Raw genomic sequence first — 19,197 nt, forward strand, 5'->3', positions numbered from 1 at the left:
GATCAAACCACTCATGTACAGTAGCAAAGAAGCAATCACCTAAGTATGTCCATCCCAGGAGAGGTGCACAAATGCTAATAAAGATGAACAATTCCAATCAGTTAATGCAGATGTGTATTGTGACACAGGGGTTTTCAGCTGTGAACTGGAGAGGTAAATTGTTTTGTCTTTGAATAAACATCCAGATCCAGATTACAGTGCCGACTGTGAGGCTGAATGGCTCAAGGGGAATAAAAGCTTTTAAAGCAGCCGATTCCTGATCAATCAAACTGTGATTATGTTGGCAGCCAGAACAGATTAATTTTCTATGCTGAATAACGAGAAATAGTCTGATGGTCTTTCCACTTAATCCCATGGGTCGAAAACCTACAATTTCAAAAATGCATATTATATAAACACTTTTTTTTTAAATAGTGTGACCCATGTTGTGAATTACCAGTTAAAGTATAATTAATAAGGTTGCTGTAAACTTTTATAAGCCACAAAAGGTTGACTACCCATAGCTTAGCGACCCAGCCCAGGACGCGAGTAAGGCAATTGGAAGCCTTGGTGGTCTTGGATCAGATGCTCCATTTGCACTGGAGTGAAGGGGTATTGTGGAGGGCAGCTGATAGGGGTAACAGAGACAGGAAGAAAAAAGAAGAAAAATCACACAGGGGTAATTTACCGCACTGCGGAAACAAGCCAGACAATACTATAAATCTCCTGTCCCTCTCAATTCAACTGGAAATTAATTTTTTATCACTTCTACGGGTTGACTCATTAATAAACCCACAGAAAAAAGAACACTCATATTTTACAGAGTGAACAGTGCATGGTTGCCCCCAGTGCGATACATCCAATGAGTACAGAGGTAAACTTGTCATGCTTGGCTTCACAAAACTCTTCTGTGGGCATTTGTAAAATCCTTCCCATTCTGTTAACAGCACTTGTCATGTTCTCAGATTTTTTTTGTCACAACATGTGAAGCTAAAAATCCATTGAAAAAATTTCAGTAGCATATCCAACCCCTCCTTCGTTAATTTTTCCAGCTATGCAAAAATGTCTCACTGAATTCCTGCACATTTATGTAGTTAAACTCTGCCCTCTGCAGGACTTCAGCTGAACTCAACTTATATACATATCCAGCCTGGACGTCAAACCCTACAAGAGCAAATCTGTGTGCAATTATCTATGGTGGTGTGAATGGAAGCATGAGGAGAGTGGATCCGCGTGATTTCAACCCCTGCTGGCTAATGATGTTGCACGCACCGATGATGAGGGAGACACATGAAGGAGTTGGGGTTGTTCACCCACGGGTCCGCCGTGATGGGATGCTCTTGAGTCTAAACAGCATATGGTGCCTCCCAGGGCATCAACACACATCCTACATGTCCAGCAACACAGCAGGCTTCCCCAATACACACACACATATGCACACAAGCACACACACACACTCACACAAAACACAAAACACACACTTCTTTACTTCATTCTCAGTTGCAGTGTAGGCATTCTGGCTCTATGCAGACATTGTAGTGTATTAAAACAGAAGCAATTATTTTGTTTCTGTATACAAGAAAAGCTCATTGGTGACACGTTAAATCTCACATTGGATTACATACTAAGATCTGAAACAGAAAATAGGCTTTTATACATAACAAAGAATGTTGCTTAGTGTAATCGTGATAAACGATTAAAGACCATCACTGAATTTTAACATAATGGTAAAAAAATGCTAAAATCAGAGCCTTAGAAGTTCAATGTCTTTGTTATTTGACTCATTGGTTGACCAATGATGAGAATTTAGAGAAAAAAAATGATTAAATGAATAGATAACAAAAGTAACTATTAGCTGAACAACACTGCTCATCGGTTATTCTCTTAAAATAAAAAATGCATCCAATTTATATGAAAAATCGCATTTTTTTCTGCTGCAAAGATAAATGCAAACATCTGTTCTATATAAATATGTGTTCATATCATGACAATCAATCACTAGCCAATGTAATCTACAGAACATCCACAACTGCAAGCAGCCAACCTTATGATTGATTAAGTTGTCTTAGAGCAACCTTCCCAGTGGTTCATTCTTCATGCTTGACTTCACCACCAGGGCCACCATCTTGATTCCTACAAACATTACATCATCCTGCTGGTAGTCCTTCACATGACCTCACACTCAAGAGCTCAGATGGGGATATGAAAGCAACATCAAGCTCTTCATGAGAATAAACCAAAATTATAATGAAAGCTTGTTGTTATGGTACAAATAGATCCAGAATGTATTTCTTGAATGGAAAATATTGTATGTGATGTTGGTTTTGTGCCACATTTTCTCTAATCCACAACAGTGGATGGTGCTTACTGTTCAGGTCTCTCCTCTTGCCATAAATCACAGGAGAAAGTCAATAGAGTTGTTGGGATTTATGTGAGTTTGAGTCTTCTCTCATGAGATGATTTGTAGTTGATGAGCGGCACAAGCTTGACCATAAAAACAGTTCAAAGGCACGACTCATTTTCTTCAAATTGTCCACTGACAACCAAGGTTGTTGTACCCTGTATCCTTTACAGGCTGAACAAGACGATCACTTTTTTTTTTATTGAGAACTGTAGGGAAAAACTTTTAAGCAGGCTGATTGATAGACAATTACCATATAACATATTGGAATTGGTAAATAATAGATGCTGATTTATTATTCCTGTTTCAGAAAAATAGCCAACAGAAGTTGCTACAATATGTGTGACATGATGGTTTTAAATACACACAGGGCCAGTAGTGGCCAACCATATGTCCAATTAGTGGACACATGGACAGGCCTTGCTCTTGTGTCACAGCTTCAAGAAATGTACTCAGCATCTGCCATCGCCTTTATGCAGCCTGTGAGATTTCACACGCAATCTTCACAAGCATCGAGCATGGTCAGTTCCTCTTAAGTGTCACATGTAAACCCCCTATTTCACCTCCAATCACCTCCCCATGCTTATCACCTAAAGAAAAAAAAATCATCCAATCGACTGTTCTTACATAACAGACGTGTTTCACTTAGAGAAAATCAGCAGCTTCAATCAGTGTCTGCCCTCAACCCCCCTACTCTCCTCCCTTCTACAGTGCTAGTTGTGATAAATCTCCTGCTCCTATCCGCTCCTTCCTCTTATTCTGCCTAACCACAGCCCTTGTGGTGTGTCCCACTCAGGTGCAGCTCTCTCCACGCCTTCATCATGCAGGAGCAATCTCCCTCTAACGGGCCCTGAATATGCAGATTGGTTAATTCAGCTGCAGTTGCTCCCTCCGTAAATGCATCTGCAGCACTTTCTCAAGACTGAACAGCGAATAAATGCTTACGCATGTTTTTTTTTTGGGTGGGGGGGGAGTACCTCTGTCCATGGCAGATTGCAGCCAAGGATGGGATTTAAAGAGTGAAACAGGGCAAGCAGAACTAATAAGAGATTAAGAATTTGACTAGTGCAAACCTTAAGCCCAGCGGGTGACTGATCCTGATCTGTTATGGAATAATTAATTTAATTGTGCTTTTCATCTTGGCTTGGCTACCTCGACTCCCGCTGATACAGTCTTAGTTTCTTTGGAGCTCACCTGGTTATTGCTTCTGCAGCAAACATTCTTTTAACATTCTCCAAAACAGCTGAGAGTGCAGGAAAAATTGCTGTATTAAAACACATTTTCACTAATATGACACATGAAACAGCAAACTTCTTTTACACCCCACATTGCATCTGAGCTGCAACAAAAGTTCTATTTGTGAGTAAATATAATATATTGTGTTTCCTATGGGGAAGCTGAAACTCAGTAAGCCATATGGAGTATTCATAAATACAACAACATTATTGCATAAATTAGCAAAGATGCAAATCCCAATGTGAAGCTTAGCGTGTTCTGTGTTACACCACAAGTCCCTAAAGTTGTATTTATAGAACACCAAAGAGATATCAGCTGTTGGAAATCTGAGATTAGTGGTGTAAATAATAGAGAGCATACGAGTTTGGGTGATTTAAGAACAGATGGACCAACGCACTTCCCGAAGCAAAATAAAAAATATATATACAGCAAACACTGTGACTTTAAAATTGGATGATGTGCTGTAAATGAACACAGAAAAATAACTCCTTTACACAAAAGCATTGGGCAAAGACCGTTATTAACCCCTCCTCTGTTCATCTCTGTTGTGCTTTTTGCAGCCTTAGCACTAAAAACTGATTCAAGCTTTCAGTGAACAAGTGCAATGCTTGCCAACACAAATGACAGCAGGAATCGGCCTGCAGCCAAAGTCCTCCCCAGACTATCAAGAGAGAAAAGCAATCAAAAGAAGCAATCAATATAAACAAAGTCTTAACTACTATTGATTATTTACCTCTACACTGATAGGCAATGATAGCTATGGACCTAAATTCAGACACTCAGTTGATTAATATCTTCAGTAGTCAGTTGAAATAACCAGTCAGAAAAAATTTCTTTGGTAAGAAGTTGTGCCAGATCACCTTGCAGCTCAGTAGCAGTGTTATGTCTGTTGTGACATTTCAGGAGGATGCAATGGAAACTGTTCCTCAGCTCAGCATCCTGCAGTCTCATCACTCACTGTAAGGCAGACTGTTACCTCCATCAGCTGCATTTGAGTTTAGGCAAGTCAGCAAGTTTTCCTCTGGTGCACACACAGCCTGTACAATATATATATATATATATATATATATAGCCCTTTACTGAGCTCTCATTCCCTGGTGTGAGATAGTAGCCTCTCAAGTCATTGGAAGCATTCTCTGAGTGGCGGGCCATGAAGACAAATGGCTGCAATTTGGTTCACTCTTTCAGTGACTTAGAGAAGAGTAGGAGATGAACGTAAAGAGATGCTATGCTGCCTTTTCCATTGAGATGAAGGCTTAGGTTGCCTGTGTTTAGCTCAAAATCAAGGTCAGCACTAATCTGTCAATTACAGCCAAAGAGCCTAAACCATTTTACTAACCACATTTACTAGATGGGAGCTGAATATATATATATATATATATATATATATATATATATATTGCAATGTTATTACTGTTTTTAACCACACTGATGACATGCCCTTAAAGATGCCAGTCCATTGACTGGTTAGCCTCTTCCCCTGCTATATTCCAACAATTTTAATCTGTCACAAGCAGCATGATCGACAACTGTTTTGCTATAAAGAAAGTATTTTGAGTAGTGGATGGATTTAAGGGGAATTTAATACAGATATCCATGATCACAGAAAGATAAATCAGGATAATCCAAATGTTTTCTTCCTAATCTGTTGATATATATTATCAACCACAATGAAGTTGACATTTATGATTTTTGGATTGGAGTATATTTAATAGATTACCAATACATCATATCAATCTCATTTTACAGTCTAAACACAAACAGCAAAAACAGTAAAACAGCAAGATGCTTGATTCCATTTCTGATTACAGCTACCCTCTTTGTCTGCACTTGTAATTAATCCCGTTAAAGTACCATGTCACAACTTCCTCTGTGCACGTGTCATTGTCAGGTGGATGAGCGCGTTGTTCGTACTTGATGCTGAGAGGGACAGTTGCAGACCAGAAACACCTAAAAATGAGCAAAACGGCTTCAACAGGCTGCATATGCTCTCGTAGCCGTGTAATCAGTGTCTGTCAGATCATCTTTTTTTTGTGAGGTAACGCAAAAGTAAAGTGTGGTAATGCAAATTTAAAATAAATAAATAAATAAATAAAAATAAAAAGTAAAAGAATTCCTGTGTACCCTGGGGGGCTTCATACCAGATAAAGTGAATTAGCTCAGAAAGCCAGAGAAGCAACTTCGGAAGAGACTCAAGCCAATTAATAATCCTAATCCTAAATAAACAAGGGCTGATTAATGAAATACAATTGGCTAAATATTATTATTATTATTATTATTATTATTATTATTATTATTATTATTATTATTATTATTATTATTATTTTACATCTTCCCAATGTCTACCCACTTCTTCTAATTCAGGCTCATGGTGTACTGAAGTCTATCCCAGCGGCTATAAGGCTAGAGGCAGGGTACACCATGAACAGGCTGCCACTCCATCACTGGGTCAAGACAGAGACATCCACTCACGGGAGAATTCAGAAGCATTAACCTAGCATGAATGTTTTTGGACTGTGGAATAAAGGCCAGAGTACCAAGAGAGAGCCCACACATGGACATGGAGAACACACCAACTACACACAGAAAGGCCCCTGCTGAGCTTCAAACCAGGAACCTTCTTGCTGTGAGCTGACAGTGCTAACCCCTTGTTAGCATTGTCAGCTCTGATTTAATTCACTTTTATGATGCTCAGCATAAAACTTAAATTGTGAACATGGAAAATACGGTAACTGAGCATCATAAATATATGAACATTGCTGCAGTGAGCAGCCCTAGAAAGCAGTAAGTCAAAGTCAGCAACTGTGATGATCAGCTACACTAAGCAAAAATAAAAGTGTTTACTTATAATGGAATTAACCATAAACTTTCAAAACAAGGAGTTACTTGATTTCCCCAAAAGTGTAGACACTGTGTAATGTAAAACAAACAAATTTAAAAACAAACAAATCATTTGTCAACTTGATTGAAAATAGCACAGAACAGTATCCAGTGTTGACAATGAGAAATACTAGTTTTGTTTTATATACATACCCATTTAAATCATTTTGTAGTGTAAACACCTGTTAGAAGACATCATATAACTAAGTCAACTAATAACAGGTCCTGAACATGATCTGCTATAAACAAAAAATTAAAAGAAGCGGAGTCTTTTAAAGTAAAGAATAGAAGGGTTTTACCGTTGTGTGAGAGGACATGAATAGTGTAAATAATGTTTTTTACCTCAAAATGAAAAGAAAAGGAGATTTCATCATCTTTTAACAAAATATCTTACCACAGTTCAAAGTCAGCATGCATGATATGAAGTGTTTCATTGTAGTTGTGGAACTTGCTCACTGTAGAAGGTAGAATTAATCCCAAATGCAATCATTGTATTAATCTAATGCGATCACAAATGTACAGAATTTGAAGCAAATCATGTTGCCAACCAGATAATGTTTGTTTCAAGTGATCCTTGATTATTTTATCAAGACAGTGCCAAACTAAATGTGTCTATTTACCTCTGCAGTCAAAGAATCCATGTGTTAAACTAGCCACCTGAAGTTTGAAGTATAAATACAACAAGAAATACTGTGAACTCCTGATTTGCTGAAATTTTTTTTCATAGAAAAACATTTTGTTTTCTAGACTAAAGCAGCTGATCTCTTCAAACACTTGCAGTCTTGTCAAGTGATAAACAAGCCACAATCACCACTTTTTTTAATCATATTGTAATTCTGATATGAATTTGAAAGGGAAATGTAATGCCAAACTCTCTTTGTGCTGTTTTTAGTCAATAATACAACCTTAATTATTCTGATTTAAGCCACATTTGCACATTGCATCCCAACTTCTTCAGAAAGGGGGCTGCTGCTCTGAATGTTTTTAAGGCTTAAAATATAGTTTAAGCAGTTTTAAGCAACTGCAAAGCAGCAAAATAAACTATAAAAATATAATGCTCATACCCAAGAAGCAGTAAACACATTCTACAAAGCTTATATTACTAATACCAACTGATTCTTGCATCAATAATTCAACCAGCTCAGGGATTTTGTGGTATCCTTTAATGAGATGGAGTGTTAGAGCTGCATTCACAGTAGTCAGGTCATAGCTGAGCTGTCAACATGATATAATTCCCCCGAGGCCCTCCAGCAGTCTACTGCTCCGTCTGCGAACAACAAGGTACAGCGAGTGTGTATCATAACTACGTCTCCTTTAATTTAAGCACATCAGACCTCTGACTCTCTGCTATCTGAATTAACATGCCAAATGTACCAGAAAGCAGTATTTTATCCTAATTGAATATTGCCTAAAATATGTAAATATTAGAAGAAGAGTTCAGCTTTGAGCACTGAAAACTAATTTAAGGTGTTTAATTATATAAAATGTGTGTATGTCAAAAGTTGAGAGAATAAAATTTTAGTGCACACTACAAGTCACTAAAAAGTAATAAATTTAATACCTTCAGCATCATGTTGCCCACAAAATGTAATAATTTCTTTGACCTGTTTTACTTAAGAACAGCTTATGAATGCTATCACTAGAACACTGCAATACTGCTGTGTCCTCCAGCGCAAAATGAGGCAACAATGTGCACCTGGTTAGCTTAGCTTAGCCTAGCATGAATACAGTTGTAACCTTTCCATCCATAAATAAAACTCCATATTGAGATGCTTTAATTATTGTGGGATTTTTAGACGTCTAAGACAATAAGACTTGTCTAAACACAGCAAGTGTACCTTAAATAATAAAGTAAAACACTCACTTCACCTTTTTGGATTCGCAAAATTCCCAGATTCCAATAAAATCATTATGACGTAGTTTAATCTCATAAACACTCAGTATGTGAGCAAAGACAACATACTGCTGCTTAATCTATCCAAACTAAAGTAAATACGCAAATAGTCTGTTCTAAGGTTTTTATTAGTTTCTGACTTAGATAATAGTCAATTCCCCAATAGCTTATCTGAGCACTACAAACATTTAAATTAGGCTATTTTATTGAATGAGATTAATGAAAAAAAAAAAATGAATGAATAAAGCAACCTAATTGCAGATTTATTTACTATGTTTATTTTTATTAACTAATGCAATATTTTCTCACCTCCATTCACTGAGCCACCACCCCAGAAACTGTTTGGAGCCCATTTGTAAAGACCTGACACACACTTTAAAAACCCATAGTCTAATCTGATCAAATACAGGGCATGAACATGAGCGTAAAACTGCTCTTCTCGTCTAAATCTCATTAAAAGCTAGCAAAGCTTTTCTTATTAAGGAACTTAATATTACCAACGAGCTATGTTAATATAAGCAGATTAGACAGCAAACTCCTGTATTCAAAACATGGATCAGATCTGTGATGGTGCAACAACACAACAGAAAAGCAACTCCTTTGAATTACTGCCATCAGGTTTCACTGACTCTGCTACTACAAATATTAACAAATCTTGTATGACAGTGTGATAGACCTTCAAAATCTGTAGGTTTATTTGCAATTTGCAACAGAAATGACACTATTTGTTAAAAACAACTCTGTACTGTTATCAAGTATTTCATGTGTCATGTGAATACCACGGATTTCATTGTTTGTTTGTTGTTGTGACAAAATATTATTTGACATCATCCATAACACTGATGTTTGGAGGTTTAAGACAAGTTTGTGAATGTGGTGTATTATTGGACAAATCTTTGCTGTGCGTTTGTTTCTGAGTAAGTACTGTGTGCTTTCAGCCATAAAAATCTGTTTCATGCTAGTCTGCTGGCCTCTACATTTTGCCCATACATTACACTGACTGTATGCAATCAATATAGTTCATTAATAGATGGTGTTTGCGTGTCAGTAAGTTTACTCACATTAGAGTCCAGGAGATCGATACTGTCCAAGCTCTTGCTTCTGTGGATGCGGCCCTTGATGCGGCGGAGTGACGGCTTGCCCTGACCAGTGCTAGCAGAAGAGGCAGCCGTGACGGAGCCAGCGGTCGGGCTGGGGTGATGCCTGAGGTCAGTGTAGGATGAGGAGGAGGAAGGGGACAGGGAAACACAACAGCACATCATCAGGGCAAGTAAGCACATGACAAGCATAGCTGTACCACAGCATGTCAAAGTGCCCCGAGTGAGACTGAGCGGGACGATGAAAAACAATGTGGTCACATATGTATTTTTTGAAAGGCTGCAGTTACCCTCTGGATGAAATGGCATTTCAAGAAATCTATTTCAAATGCCACTGGATTAAAATTCACAGAATCACTGAAGAGAAGCTGCCTGGTTCTCAGAAAGTGCTTTAACCTTAAAGACAATGGACCTGGATAGATCTCAGCACACAGGAGCCAAAATGTGGTGTGATGGTAAAAAGACTTGGCTGACCTGTCACGACTCTCAAGCGATGTTGTACCCGTTATCAGTTATATACTTTAGCAACACCACTGGAGCCCTTAGAGTGAAGTAGCATGTGGCACTTGCCACAAATTAACCCCACTGAGGTGAACTAAATTCAAATGATCATGTCCATCTTAAAAAGTGTTACAGCAGCCTCATTTATCTGTTTTCTCTGCCCTATGTTGTTTTAGTAACACTTTTTTGTACAATTTCTGTAATTTCAGGCTTGTGATTTACCTTTTTTTCCTTCTTTACCTTTTTATTTTTCCTCCCTCAATAGCTAGATCTCTTGTAATCTAAACATTAAACTTTTTGACTGGCAGCTTAAGGAAAATCTCTCTGCTCAGCGGTTATGCTTACTTTCTGAATTAATGCAGGCTTAATGGTTGTTAATCTGTTATTGAAAACTTGTGAATTCTTCACTTTTACAGCCACAGAGTCCGTGCATATAAGTACTGATAAATCTGCTTGATAAACTAATTTTAGATCAGATACTAAAATAAAAAAGGGAAAACAAACAAACGTTCTGTTATTTATTTCAATGATTTTTTGTAATAAGTAAAGTGTTAGTTAAAATTGATTTCTCATGACAGATGAGCCAATTAGTTCATTTGAGTGATATTGTTTTGTTTTTTTTTGTTATGTTTTTTTACATCACAGTGAACTAAATATCTTCAGATTTTTAACTACTACATTAACATTTTCAGAAAATAATTGCTTCTGACCATTTTTTTTTTTGGCATTTTGTAAATAGAATAACAACTTAAATACACAAATAATTATATCCACTGGTAGCAAAATTAAATTGGTAAGTTTTATGAAGTAATTTAGAACCATAGGAGAATTTCTTTGTTACCCAGTTTAGTATGAATCCATTTATTTCTCATGAACATACAGCTATTCTTACTCAATTTGGTCTCTTCTCTTACTTCTCTTCTCTTCTCTTCTCTTCTCTTTTTCTCTTCTCTTCTCTTCTCTTCTCTTCTCTTCTCTTCTCTTCTCTTACTTCTCTTCTCTTCTCTTCTCTTCTCTTCTCTTCTCTTCTCTAACATATTAAAGGTGGAAAATCTCATCCACTCAGTGTGGTTCAGAGATGGTAGATAACTATTAACATGCTGAGCAGCAGACCTGAGCTTCCAAGGTTTAGAGGCTCAGCATGTATACATAATAGGAGACAAGGGATGAACACAGATGGGAGGAAAGAGGAAAAACCACCTTCCACTTCCTATCTGCATTAATTCCATAGCTGCCTGAAGCAATCTAATGTGCGTACAGGCTGGGAATGCACAGCAAAAACATTCAACAGTATGTGCAGTCGATAACAGCCGACCTCAGATTGTTCTTATAAACAATTCAGCAAACATGACTAATGAGAAAATCTGCTTGGACTGTATCACAGGCCTGGTGCAGTCCTGCGCATTCAGAGGCCCATTTCTTGGATGTTGATTCTGAAATGGATTTCAGCCAAATCACCTCAGGCCACAAAGGCATAACGTAACATAGTGCCAGCAACTGTGCCGACTCAGATATAACATACAGTGAATTATTTCTCTCTCTCGAACAAATCTGCAGGTATAATGCATTTCACTAGAGATTTGTGAGAATATATAACATGGTGAGATTTCAGAGGTCTCTCCTTTTCACTTCTCATATTTATAGGCACAGTTTAAACTACATATATTTTCAAAACTGAAAAAAAGATTTTAAGATTCTTGAACTGTTAATGAACTATTAATCTTAAAGGAATGCTTTTTAATAACAGTCATAGGTTGTCACCTTACATTATTGACTGGCTGTCTTAGATTTCTTATAAATGACCACTGCTGGGCACAAGCGGAAAGGTGACAACCTGAGCTTTGCTTAACTGAGTGTGCATCAAATGAGAATCTGAAGTCAGGTGGCAGACAGTATCAATGTTAAAAGATTTCATTTTCTTTGTGGCATTTGTGTAAAAGAACATGATGTACTTAGGAGAATTACTGTATATCTTGATGCCACATCATCTGGTGACAGAAATACTTCAAACAACAGCTCCCTGTAACCCACAGATTTTCATTTAAAACTTCAGTCTCAGTAAAGACCAAAAAAGCTTACCCCCAACTCCCATTGCCCTTTATTTCTTTAGAAATTAAATGTCAGATCAAAGCTATTTTTGAACAAACCCTTTAGTTTGATCTCAACTTCACACCCCTGCATGTTTTGCTACTCTATCTTCATCTTGTTGTTGAGGTGCTGGTAAAGCAGCTTTGTCACCTGGGCTTGTTTCCAGTGTTTATGCAAAGGTCAGCTAACAAGCTGCTGCTTCAGGAAACATGTTAAATCCTCTGATATGATGATGCAATCATTTCTTCTATTATTAAGCAAGAAAACAAATATTTCTTTAAAAGCCTAGATTATTGCTATAATCTGCTTTCTGTTTAAGCTTTGTCCAAGTCTACATGAGAGCATAATATAAGATGTTCTAGTTAGATGTGAAGAAGCAGTGTAGATACCAAGAATATGCCTTTTTTTCTCTCTCTCTTTTTCTTTTAACCAGTAATGACTTTGATTGAACACTCTGCTCTTGAGTTGCTGCATTATTTTAAGCATTTGATATGCACATCATGCAAACAAAACAGTATGTCTGTTTGGACCTGATATGATGTGTAAAGGTCTTGAACCATTTGCTGTCTCTTTGAACAAAGAAAATCCACTTCAGAATTAGTGGAATATAATCAGTGCCAAGGCCCCTGATGGCCAGAAGACCACAATAGAGTATAATAATGCTCACAGATAAGGTTGAGCAGATGCCTGACGTTATTACAAAGAGAAGGAGGGGAAGACACACATTGATCAGATGCTGGGCTTTATGCTGTCCCTCTGGCTGCCTGGAGAAGCCATCAGCTACGATTAGCCCAAGCAATAACGGCTGCTGCTTAATCAGCAGGTCAATACGCAATGTTACGCGCCATTCCTCCCATCTTGGCCAGTGCTAATATAACATTTAACAAGAGGAGCAATCCTGACTATTGTCTACTGCACACACACAGTAAAACACATAAAGATGCACACTGTAGCAGGAGATAAATGGTTTTAGGAAAAAAGGTGCTACTGAAAATAATAAGATGCATTATATAAACACAATAGACTTGTTGTATTACCCCTGCAAGCATGCAACAGAGTGTAAAGTTCATTAAGTCAGGTTAATGCAAATTGTTAGCTGTGTGTGAGCAGGGAATGGGTTTTTAAGGCTGCAGGCAAGAGGAACATCTGTTTGCAGAGCCTAAACCTAATTTAGAGAGCTGCTGCTGCTATTCTGCCTTTATCAAAGGGAAGCGGGGCTGTTCTTCCTCTGACGAGGGTGCACACGGCACACACAATGCCCGGTAGGCGAATGGTGTAAGTGTTCAGGCAGAACAGTGCGTAATCTCACCACAACACACTGTGAGATCAGCAGCACAGGAAGCAGCTCTGACCATTTGACCAGAAATGGGACAGAATTAAAGCTGCAATTATGAAAAAAAGCAACCCAAAATAGGACACTCCGACCATACAGCGAGTTGTTTATACAAATGCAAATGCTTTCTTTCTTCAATTAAGACTCACATCATATCCTGTCTGATATCCGTGCAAATAATTTACACATGAATGACAGAAATAGGCAGTAATTTATAGTGATTTTCCAAAACTTCTACAGGGACATGGATAGACGGGACAAAAACAGAATCATTTTTATTTAAAGGGTAACAATTTTCCATACAGATGAATATAAAGATTTTTCTAAATTTGATTAGTTGTTTCTTAATTCAACTGAAAATTAGTGATAAATGGTGGACACATGTCAGCTCAAAGAAATTTCTTGAAAAGTACAAGTATTTACAATTATATATAATAGAAAACCAGCAAATACAGAAAAGAGAACCAGGAAGGAATGTACAATAACATGTGAATGCAGCGTGAGTATGGAACAGCATGTACTTCAACAGTTAATTAACTTGTAATATCATTTGAGAAAGAAAAGAGTTAAAACAATTAAACGGCTTGCAAGTCCTTGCAAAAAATGTCAGGTTTTATAAGCTTATGAACAAGATGTTCACTTTCTGCAGTTAAAACGAAGAAATTTCTGTTATCATGTCTGCTACCTTTTAAGAAACGTCTTTTGTGTGTGTGCCGGATTTGATGAAATGTGATTCAGGATTTAGCTGTAATCCATTAAACACGCAGGGCTCCCCGGTCAAAAACTCATCTACAGCAGTTGCATTTCCTAGCAATGTTTCAGATAATCAGTTGACATCGTCTCTAACCTGCATTGTAGACATCATATTCTAACTACTGCAGTTCAACTACTATAAAGGTAAATGGCAGATTTAAGCACAAGGAGGACAACTTGTAATATAAATTTGATGTTACAACTCACACTATTGTGGTTATTACTACCACTATTACTCCAGCTACTATTTCTGAGGCTACAACTATTATTTCTACTGCTACCTTAAATTAATTTAAATCACATTAATGAATATGAGGATGATGTAAATGAATGTGCATATTATAATAATCCCACATGGTCTGCATTTTATGTGTTTACATATTAGAATATGATTCCCTTGATTGTATTATTATTAAGAATATAAAATTAACTGCATTTGTTAATGTCTCATTACACCAGTGTAAAGTTTTAGATGACATTTGTAGGTGTAGAAGTACAATTGCCAACATTTTACATGGATTTTATAAGCTTGAGAGATTTAATGAAGAAGCCACTGTGTGTTACTAATCCTAAAACAGATAGCATTTGTTGTGATTTATTTTTGATTTTAAACAACATTTTAGTGAAAAAGAGGCTGTGTGATACGTTAAGGCTGCACTCTCAGTTACAAAAACTAAGCAACCTCAAAAACCCTTTGACCAACCAAATCCCCGTCCAACATCCAATCCTATCAGCCTTAAATATGGAATATAGGACAATGGAGTGATAAAGTGTGACCAAAAGTACAAAAACCAGAGGACGATATGAGAGATACAATGGGTTGCAAGAGAAAGACTAAAAGGGGACATTTAGCATGGTCACATAGTGTATGAATGTCCATCTGTGCTATTTTTCTCCTGCAGCAGATTTGGTGAAGCGGCAGCTGAGAATTTGTAGAACAGGTTCAACAACATGAGAAATGTGTGAAGCTATTCTTTACTCTCTTTATGTACAGTTTTGATGAGGTAGGAGTAAAAGATACTCATTAAAATAGTATTTTTGCGCGTTTATGTGTAGAAGTGCTTACTGGATTCAGCTTAATATTTATTTGAGATGATCTTTGGATGAGGTGAACACAAACTTAAATGTCACAGCATGATCATACTGTAAAGCCCAGACGTTTCAGCTCAGTGTCTTTCTTCAAGATGTCAAAGTCTGAAGTGACTCCTTGAAGAAGAGTAAGATGAAATGCATTGGTGTTTTACAATTCACGACAGTAAAGGGATCTGAACTTTGGAGTGCTTTGGAGTTTTTCTTACTTTTAAAGAATACAGATGCTGGCTACATTTTTCAAATCGTACTCTTTCACAGCACTGCAGATGAGAAAATTCACTGTGTTTTGCAATTTCTTTGAGTGATTTCATCCGTAGAGGTCAACATTGTTTACTTTGGCCTCCAGATTATTTCATTTATGTTTTTTTTTTATTTACAATAACAAATATCAATGCAAGGGCTGCACAGTGAGTTTGCATGTTCTCCCCGTGTATGCATGGGTTCTCGCCGGGTACTCCAGCTTCCTCCCATAGTCCAAAGATATGCATGTTAGGTTAACTGGTCACTCAAAATTCTCCCTAGGAGTGAGTATGAGTATTAATGGTTGTTTGTCTCTCTGTGTTGGCCCTGTGATGGACTGGTGACCTGTCCAGGGTGTACCCTGCCTCTTACTTGCTAAATACTGGGTTAGGCTCCAGCTTCTCTGCTATCCGTAATGGACAAAGCGGTGTAGATAATGAATAATGAATGAATACATATCAATATATTAATTTGTGCTTTTCAAACCCATGCTTTAGTGTTCTTTTCCTCTGTTCTGGCAACTTTAAACTTAATGATGAAATGAACATGTTAGTGAATTAGCACAAATACAATTTAACAGTCTGTTTAAACTTCATACAATTACTATACAACTAATCAATCAGTGACCATGTCTGCAGTGTCTTTAGCCAAATATAAACTATTAAGGCCCCGTTAAATGACCATGTGACTTGATTTTAAAAAATATTATGGATGGAAGTTAAAAATCCAAAATACATCACTACATGTAAAAGGATTGGTAAAATTGATGGTGCTGAGAAACTGAGGCTTGTTTTGTAAAAACTAGTAAAGCTTTTTGCTTTGTCTAACAATTACTGCTCTTCTCTCAACAGGTCAACTTAATTTATTTATTGCTTACACATATTCTTCAGCCTTTGGCGTCAGTAGTTTGATGAAACAAGAGGCTTTTGCCATTATTGACTTAGATATGGAGATGTAAGCATGAAAACAGTAACAGACAAAACATGAAAGGAGCCATCATTCTGTGAAATCCCTTGTCTTCTCCTTGGGGGGCAATTAGGCTAAAAAGAAGCCTAAGGAATATGATTAGCCAAAGAGACTGAGCACTAAGAAGCTGCATGTGATAAGCTTGTGACCCCTGCTGAGGTTACAGTAGCAGTTTGACTTCAGTGTCATCAAACCTTTCAGTATTCAGAAGGTTTCAGATAGTTACAATTAACAATACAATACAAATTTGTGCAGGAACACCTTATTACGCTACAAGTTTTAATCAGTTTTGTACAATTTTAATTATCTCTACATGAGAAGCTTATAGATGTTTGTGCGTTTTGTCCTTGCTTTACTCACAGAAATGATTTAGATTAAAAAAGCAATGAAAATGATTAAAGCCTCTCACAAAACAAAGTCACATCACTGCGATCAACGGTCTGATAACATTTTAAATTTGTTCAATCCGAGCAAATTGTTGCTATCAGAGCGCCACTGAGCCCATTGGCTCTTAATTAAACATCTTTGCTTTCAAACAAGATAGTAATCCAGCTGTAATTAGGGATAGTGTGTCACACACGTTGCCACCCCAGCAGCAATCTGCTTACATTGAGGATGAAGAGTGAAAGGAAGGCTGCCTTGAAGTAAACAAATGGATAAGGCCAGAGGAGGAAAAAAGGCAGAAAGTGAGAGGTGGTAACTGCAATATAGTGTAGAACACCGAGTAATGAGGACACAGACTAGGTGGATAGACAGGACACAAAGACATGCTAAGGGTTGAGTATGGAAACACAATGTTTAATAGACATGGCAATGAGATGTTTACAGAGGCCTGGCTGCAGCACAGGTAATAAAAACAGGAGAGGATCACGTTTCATGCTTTACATTTTATTAATCAATTACAGCACAATAGTGAGGGGGTGGAGGGATAGAGAGGAGATGAGGAGGAGGAGTGATGGTTTACCACATGGTTAGCTTGATGGTGGCACTTCCAGTGACAACAGCAGTGCAGTGGAGACTGGACAGTACATTAAAGCACATGAAGTTAGAGGCAAAGAAACAATGATGAGGCTATGACATCATCCTACGCATTCAACTTTACAAACTAATGGAGAGGGAGGACATGGATAGAGCCACTTGTCTTTGCACGCGCGCGCACAGGAACGCACACACGCACACAAACTCCCAGCATGCGGAGTAGCTGCCTTACCTACTGTGTGCAACGAGCAGAGTAGGTTTTTGATGATTGCAACATGGTGCAGACTGGCCGCAGTGGCTGACAGGAGTATTATGTCATTTCGGAGAGTGAACCGGGCGCATTCTGGCTCATCATTTGACAAGACTTGGGGAGGCGACGGCTGGGCTCATTGCAGCCCTCCCTGTTCTCTTCCCCCCCAAACCTGCATCACATCATCATCACCATCATCATCCGCACCAAGATTGATACTCACCACATTCGCTTCCTGGGTGGAAGACAATGTTCTTTGTTGGAGGCGGTCACCCCCAGAGCCAGCTGCATAACAGTAATGTATTTCTGGTAATTCACCATGGTACTGTCCACCGCTACTAAAAAACCAACCCAAAGAAAAGCACAGGTGATCATATATTTCTTTATTCCTTGGCATCCGCCTCCGCTGCGTCTTCCATGCTCAGCATCACAACGCCATTTCCAGCGCTGAAGGACTGACAGTGAAAACACTCCCCAAGGAGCTGAGCGAAAGGTGCCGTACCGCTGCGACCCATGTCTGCAATGACACTCTGACCGTGTTTTAGCGCTCGCAAACGGATCGCCGATCCATTCGATTTGCTATTTATCAGAGTTGCTTTTCTTTTTTTTTAAAAAAAAAAAAATAAAACAATGAACACGGTCAGGATTTGGACATTATCTCCTTCCTCCTGCCTCCTCCCTCCTATCCAGGGTTGGAAACACTCTCAAAACGCTGCAGCGTCCAGGCGTCCGTGTGTGTGAGGTAGGGGAGAGTGTGTGTGTACAGTGTAGTCAGAGAGAAGCGACTGGGAGGGAGGGGAGGAGGGAGAGGAGAGGGGAGAGAAGAAGGGGGGGGGGGGTGTCAGGAGACTGATTCATGTAAAGATGCTCAGTTGTAGTATCTGTTTATAAAGTGAAAAGTTTGCAAAAAAAATTAGGCTACATGTGGGCTTGCCTTTGTAGAAAGTCGAGTGTCTTTGTGTTATGTAATACTTCCAGGAAGCAGTGATGGCTTACAGGGGCGTTACTGGAACCTTAGATCTCTCTGAGCCCCACACCCTTCCCTTGAGAAATGAATAATTATTGAAATCCTTTTGATCACTTGTGCTTCCAGCCTTATGCAAATAATTAAACAAACAAAAAACTTGCTTTATGATAATGCAAAATGCAACAGACTGCAGTAAAACTGACTTTAACTTAATACATATTAACACACTGAACGTGTAACATTAAATCAAGCTTCTACAGGCGAAAAACAGGTGTGCATGGAAAAGAGGTTGTGTTAAAAGTAAACAATATGGTGCCCCATTAGAACACAGATGCCCCTCATTATTTAAAAGAGGGGCATCTTGAATGTTATTTGATCTCCCTTTGTTTCGCTGATCCATCACTACTGTACTTTTGCAAAACCTGAAATCTAAAGGTCATATAAAGTTAAAAATAGAGATTATAAGTTTATGAAAATATTAATTTCAGTTGGCATTTAGCATATTTGGATCCAATAGATTTAGGAGGTCACTGAGGGTTATT

General features: G+C 38.1%; 1 protein-coding gene across 7 annotated transcripts in view; it reads right to left on the minus strand.

Moving 5' to 3' along the window:
* tjp1b (tight junction protein 1b) overlaps window positions 1–18,416 on the minus strand; it is a 60,638-nt gene extending 42,222 nt beyond the window's left edge. For all 7 annotated transcript variants that reach the window (XM_041997655.1, XM_041997654.1, XM_041997649.1 and 4 more), the window contains exons 1-2: window positions 17,912–18,416; window positions 9,452–9,593 (exon numbers count right to left, since the gene is read on the minus strand). In XM_041997655.1, the coding sequence (XP_041853589.1) occupies window positions 9,452–9,593; window positions 17,912–18,063 (294 nt within the window). In that variant the 5' untranslated portion in view covers window positions 18,064–18,416. The remainder of the gene's footprint in view (window positions 1–9,451; window positions 9,594–17,911) is intronic.
* Between the last annotated feature and the right edge of the window lie 781 nt (window positions 18,417–19,197).

Source organism: Melanotaenia boesemani, chromosome 10 (genome assembly GCF_017639745.1).
Source record: "Melanotaenia boesemani isolate fMelBoe1 chromosome 10, fMelBoe1.pri, whole genome shotgun sequence".
In the NCBI taxonomy this organism is placed as follows: Eukaryota; Metazoa; Chordata; class Actinopteri; order Atheriniformes; family Melanotaeniidae; genus Melanotaenia; species Melanotaenia boesemani.